The sequence below is a fragment of the Hyposmocoma kahamanoa genome, unplaced genomic scaffold, assembly GCF_003589595.1.
Source record: "Hyposmocoma kahamanoa isolate Upper Pololo Valley unplaced genomic scaffold, ASM358959v1 76, whole genome shotgun sequence".
Taxonomy (NCBI): Eukaryota; Metazoa; Arthropoda; class Insecta; order Lepidoptera; family Cosmopterigidae; genus Hyposmocoma; species Hyposmocoma kahamanoa.
In genome coordinates this window covers 2,188,831-2,195,057 of record NW_020653900.1, presented here as the reverse complement: position 1 = coordinate 2,195,057, position 6,227 = coordinate 2,188,831, and the positions used below count along the sequence as shown (strand labels likewise).

The 6,227-nt window shown below is 41.7% G+C and overlaps 1 protein-coding gene across 1 annotated transcript; it reads left to right on the top strand.

The window, feature by feature from the left end:
- The first annotated feature begins 1,519 nt into the window (after window positions 1-1,519).
- LOC113232448 (uncharacterized protein K02A2.6-like) lies at window positions 1,520-5,955 on the top strand. The gene has a single exon (XM_026467189.1). It carries the CDS (start codon window positions 1,538-1,540, stop codon window positions 5,798-5,800), a length of 4,263 nt encoding a protein of 1,420 aa, XP_026322974.1. The 5' UTR covers window positions 1,520-1,537; the 3' UTR covers window positions 5,801-5,955.
- Window positions 5,956-6,227: the final 272 nt, after the last annotated feature.

Below are 6,227 nucleotides of genomic sequence, written 5' to 3'. Positions count from 1 at the left end.
TCACATTTAAGGTACTGCTCGTTCACTACGCTGACCTCCCTGAGAAGAACGAGCAAGAAACTCTAGGGATTGCTCTTTTCAAATAAACTTAAATGCTATGGAATACATTTTGAATCAAATTTGTGTGGATTCTGGAGCCATGTCGTCTTTCCATACATCTTTATCTAACACGTAGTCTTCAATTTTGTAATATGATTTTTCGATCAAAATCAAAATTTAAACAACTTAATCGATTTTTTGGGAATGTACTGAAGTGATATAGGTGATAAACGACATGACGTCATGCCAGTCATGGCTATCATACTTATTATACAATAAAAACCAGTTTAACTTTTAAGTTTTGTTAAATGTTTCACTATGATATTCAATTGTTTTTGTAAAAATTTTTGCCGTAACGCCAACTGTCAGTACCTAATCTCAGAAAAGTCGTTAAAAAACTAAAAACAAAGAACTGCTACAAGCACATAGAAAATTTCGTAAGGTCCGTTGGTTCTTTCCATGACCTTGTTGACATAGCGTCTAGCAGGGTTTTTTGGAAGACGCTGGTTTGACACCAACCGCTTGAAAGTATATTTGGCTTTATGTATGATGTACTCCACTATCTCCTCAGAGTGTAACTTCTTCGTAGAGTAATGCAGACGCGACAGGTACAGCAGCGTCGTCGGCGTGGCCGGACGCAGCAGGAAGTTCGGTCCTGTCGGTGCTGTGCCACAATGGTTACGGTTGGTGGTCTTCCTCTTCTTCTTCTCCACTTTTGTGAAACGGTCCTCGTCGCATCGGTCTATCTACCTCTGTGGTTTTGCAATTTCAGATACAGACACACGGGGATTACTTCTCCCTTAGCAGATTGCCGCCACTCGTGTTTCAAAGTGGCGGGTTAGGTATTTGAAGCGGCTACAGTGGCGTATGCATGTGTAGGAGTTGACGTGCATACGCGTGACGTTTCCGCCGGGGCGGAGGGGTGGGCAGCGGATTGCAGTGCATCACGCGCAGTGGCAACAGCGATCGGTGAATTCGAATGTGCCGACTCAACACTGCAAACGGATGCATTTTGCGCCCCACAACACATGTTTGCATTAAAGGCTTTTGGTGACCAATATACCAAAGCAGCGTTGCTTAATAACGCAACTTCGGCACGCAGCTCACTTATGGTGTTATTCCAAGCCTCTAACTTACATTGTAACGCCATCGACGTGGTCGATCGTGATGGGGGGCAGCTTGTGCAACTCCGTCGCCACGAATGTGGGCACGTCGTCCGGGTCAGTCTCCTTCAGGAGTATAGGGATATCCTGGAGACTCTTCACGCCTCGATCCCTCCGCGGGATTTCATGTGTTCGGCTTTACCGAGGGTCTGGAACAACAGCATCTTGCCATTGTGTTATATATGTAAATATGCATGCATCGTGTGGCTGCGTCCACCGCTTAAACAAACAGCGAATAAACCAGTGCGTTACGAGCAAGCGGTCGTTTCACTCGCCTACATAGCACTGGCGACGAGATTTTTTTTTACATTCACCCGCGTTAGGAAATAATTAAAATGGCCGGAGTACATTTTGGAATTTTGACGATGTTTGACCACAGTGTTCAGACTTGGCAAACTTATAAAAGCCGCGTTAAACAATATTTTGTTGCAAACGATATTGACGCGAAAGAAGATCCAAAGGGCAATAAGAGGAGAGCGATCCTTCTCAGCGCACTCGCCGAAAGTATCTACAAATTGGTAGCAGATTTAGCACTTCCGAAAGCAATTGAAGACGTACCATACGAAGGCATATTGTCTCTCCTAGACGAACATTTCACACCGAAGCGTGTTGGATTTGCGGAAAGGCATAACTTCTATGCAGCTGTTCAACAATCTGGAGAGACACACACACAATGGGCAGCGAGGTTACGTGGAATGTCAGCCCACTGTAACTTCAAAAATATTGAAGAAACTCTTCGCGATAAATTTATTATGGGGATGCAGCCTGGCCCAGAAAAAGAAAAGATCTACGCTCACGATTTAACGGAATTACCATTAGCTAAGGCTGTGGAGTTAGCAGAAAATTTACGATGCGCTCGCGCTGCAGCCGCGACCAGTTCGTACACCGCCTCTGCTGGCGTCAGCACAGCGTCCGGCAGCGAATTATATAAAATGTCGAAAAAATATAAAAGTTTTAATTCTGAAAAAGTGAACTGTGCTACCTGTGGTTATACGAACCATAAAACGTCGGAGTGCAGATTTGCAAATTATGTGTGTAAAAAGTGTAACAAAAAAGGTCATTTAAAAAAAATGTGCACAAAAGTGAATTTTGTTTACGCCGACGGCGGTGATAATGGTGACGATGACGATGGTAAGCTTTTTTATATCCGTTCCTTAAGGGGGGAACCCATGATGGAAACCATAACAATTAACAAATTAGAATATGAATTTGAAATTGACAGCGGTTCCGCTGTGACTGTGATTTCCGAAAGTTACTACAAAACTCATTTCATAGATGTGCCATTATCGAATACGTGTAAACAACTGACGACTTATAACGGTAAAAATATAATTTGTATAGGTACAGTTCGGATGCCCGTTTCTTACGTTGGAATAACATGCGATTTAGATTTTTACGTAGTCCAGGACGGTGGCCCACCGCTTTTAGGCAGAGATTTTATTTCGCTTTTTAAATTACAGTTAACACCTGTAAATTATTGTCAGGAAACGGATTTGCTACTTAACAACTTCAAAGAACAATATAAAGATTTATTTTCTGATAGACTGGGAACGTTCAATAAATATAAAATAAAGTTGTCAATAAAGGATAACTCGTTTCCAGTATTTTTTAAGGCACGGCCCGTCGCATTCGCATTACGGGACATGGTCGGAAAAGAAATTGACAGATTGGTAAATTTAGGTATTCTGGTACCCGTTGAGTTTTCAGAGTACGCATCACCGGTGGTACCAGTTCTAAAGCGTAATGGTACGGTCAGATTGTGTGTCGATTACTCCGTTAGTCTGAACAAACAGTTACTCGTTGAACAATATCCTTTACCGACGGTAAACGAGTTATTTTCTAAACTTCACGAGGGTCAACAATTTTCTAAGCTCGATTTGTCTATGGCCTATAACCAGTTTGTTCTTGACGAAGAATCACAAAAGTTAACTTGCATAAATACTCACCGCGGCCTATTTAAGTACACCCGCTTAGTGTTTGGCTTAGCCAGCGCGCCGGCGATTTTCCAGCGCGCAATGGAATGTATTTTGTCAGGGATGGATGGTGTCCTATGCCTATTAGACGATGTGCTTGTAACTGGCAAGGACAGAACAGAGCATTTGGAAAGGCTCCATGCGGTGTTAAAACGGTTACAAGGAGCCGGACTAACATTGCAACGTGAAAAATGCGAATTTTTCAAAGATAAAGTCAGTTATTTGGGTTATGTCATTACGAAAGATGGACTGAAAAAGTCCCCAGAAAAAATTAAAGCAATGGTGGAAGCACCACTCCCTACGAATATTAACCAATTACAATCATTCCTGGGATTGGTTAACTATTATAGGAATTTTGTACCCAATGCTTCTACCGTCCTAAGTCCTTTATACGACTTATTAAAGAAAGGATCAAAATGGAATTGGACGGATGAGCATAATTCAGCATTTATAAAAGTCAAAGAATTGTTAGCTTCCGAACAAGTACTAGCGCATTATAAACCAAGCGCTAAGTTAATACTAACAGTAGATGCTTCACCTAGTGGCCTCGGTGCAATTCTTTCACAAGTAGATTCAGACGGAGTAGAAAGACCAATAGCGTTTGCTTCTAGAACACTAAATGTCGCAGAAAAACGATATGCACAAATACAAAAGGAAGCGACCGCAATTATTTACGGTGTGAGGCGCTTTCATCAGTATTTGTACGGTAGGTGCAAACCGTTTACTCTAAGAACCGATCATAAGCCACTCATATCAATTTTTGGACCATATAAAGGCATTCCGGAAGTGTCCGCCAATAGGTTACAAAGATATGCCTTGTTCCTAAGTGGCTATAACTACACCATTGAATATATCAGAAGTGCCGATAATAGTGCAGATTTTTTCTCTCGCGCAAGCCTGCCCACCCCACCAACTACTGCGCCTGACTGTATCGAGTGCGCTTGTACCGAACAATGCAGCGACGGCGAGGTGGAGCAAACGTGTGATCGGGCGAGTTACGTTTGCTTCGTGTTTGATAACAGCGCGCCGGTTACTTTAGTTAAATTGCGGGAAGAAACTAAAAGTGATATAGTTTTGAATCAAGTAGCAAAATACATTATGAATGGTTGGCCCCAAAAAAATGCTAATATGCAATTGAAACCGTTTTATCTCTGCAGATCACAGTTGTCGTACGAAAATGGTTGCATAATGCGAGGACACAAAGTAGTTGTACCTGAGAGTTTATATGACAAAATTTTAAAGGAACTACATTCCTCGCACTTAGGTATTGTAAAAACAAAGGCTGAAGCTAGGTCAAGGGTTTGGTTTCCTGGAATTGATCAAGCATTAGAAAGGTTAATAAATTCTTGTGAAATATGTATACAATTGCGCCCTTCACCCCCCCGTGCTCCAATCGCATTTTGGGAGTCACCATGTAATCCATTTATTAGATTACACATTGATTTTCTGGGACCAATAAGCGGTTGTACATACTTGGTTGTAGTAGACGCTCACACAAAATGGGTTGAAGTGTACAATATGCACAACTCAACAGGTTCTAGTGCAGTTATAGAAAAAATATGCGATTTCATGTCGAGGTTCGGGGTGCCGAAGACCTTGGTAAGCGATAATGGCACAGCTTTTTGTTCATTAGAATTTAATAGATTTTGTGAAAGTAACGGAATATCCCATGTCACAACACCGGTTTACCACCCAGCCAGCAATGGCCAGGCAGAAAGTTATGTTAAAGTTGTAAAAAAGGGTATTAAATCGTGCCTTCTATCGTGTCGAACAGCAAAAGAAACAAAGTTAAAATTGCTTAAATACCTCATGGATTATCGTAATTCCATTCATAGTACGACACGGTATTCACCAGCACAAATGGTTTTCGGTCGTAAACTTAGGACGCGGCTAGACTTGATTAACCCCAAGTCATCGTCATTTTTGTCACCCTCCGTAACCGGTAATGTGAAAAATAAACAGTATACGCACAATAACTCTGTACGAAAAAATAAAACAAAATATTTTGAAAAAGACAATATTGTATTGTATAAAAAATTTGTAAACAAAAACAATTACAAATGGGTAAAAGGTATTATTATTAAGAGATTGGGAACAGTGATGTATTTAATAAAAGACTATATTAATTTAGAGTGTGTCAAAAGACACAAAAATCAAGTAGTGTTATACAAAGGGACAAGTAACAATCCACTACACTATGAGAAAAGAAGCATGTACTTACCGGAGTCGAGTATTACGCCGCCACAGTCGCGGCCACAATCGCCGCTACAATCGCCGCCCACTCCGTCGTCGCCGCATTCATTGTTGCAAGTCTCGCCACAATTTCACTCAACACCATTAATTGACCGACACGGTTCGACCAGAGGGAGAAGAGCCGAGATGTATGAGCCTCATACTTCTACGCTAATGACATTAGACGGGAGCGAGAATACTATGCATCCAACACGGAGGAGCGTCGACGAAAAAGACGCAGCTGAACAGGGGCACCTTGATTCCCACGCTGAGTACCAGGATGCAGATAATGAATCAATAGGCCAAACAGAGACTTCACGCAGTTCACCGGTCGATGAACCGATGAGATTGTTACGCAAGCGTCCCACCATTAATTACAAGAAATATTTCTAGATTCGCCTTTTTATTAGAATTAAGTATCATTGTAGTTGTCACTAGAGGGAGAATATGTTATATATGTAAATATGCATGCATCGTGTGGCTGCGTCCACCGCTTAAACAAACAGCGAATAAACCAGTGCGTTACGAGCAAGCGGTCGTTTCACTCGCCTACATAGCACATTGCAAATCTCATCCTCATTGAAATTCGATTTGCAAATCTGCACAATGCTGACTTCATCCATGGTGTCGATGGCGTGTTGATTAAACGCCTGGAGCTCATTGTCAATGAGTTGCTAGGAACACATCCCAGGCCAGTGCCGTGTGAGACGCGAATTATAATTTATAATTAACTCACTGCGTAGTAGAGCATCCGCTTCCGAACGCGCATTGTATTGCACTGAACTGAACATGACTAAAATTGTCTTATTGCTTAATAACA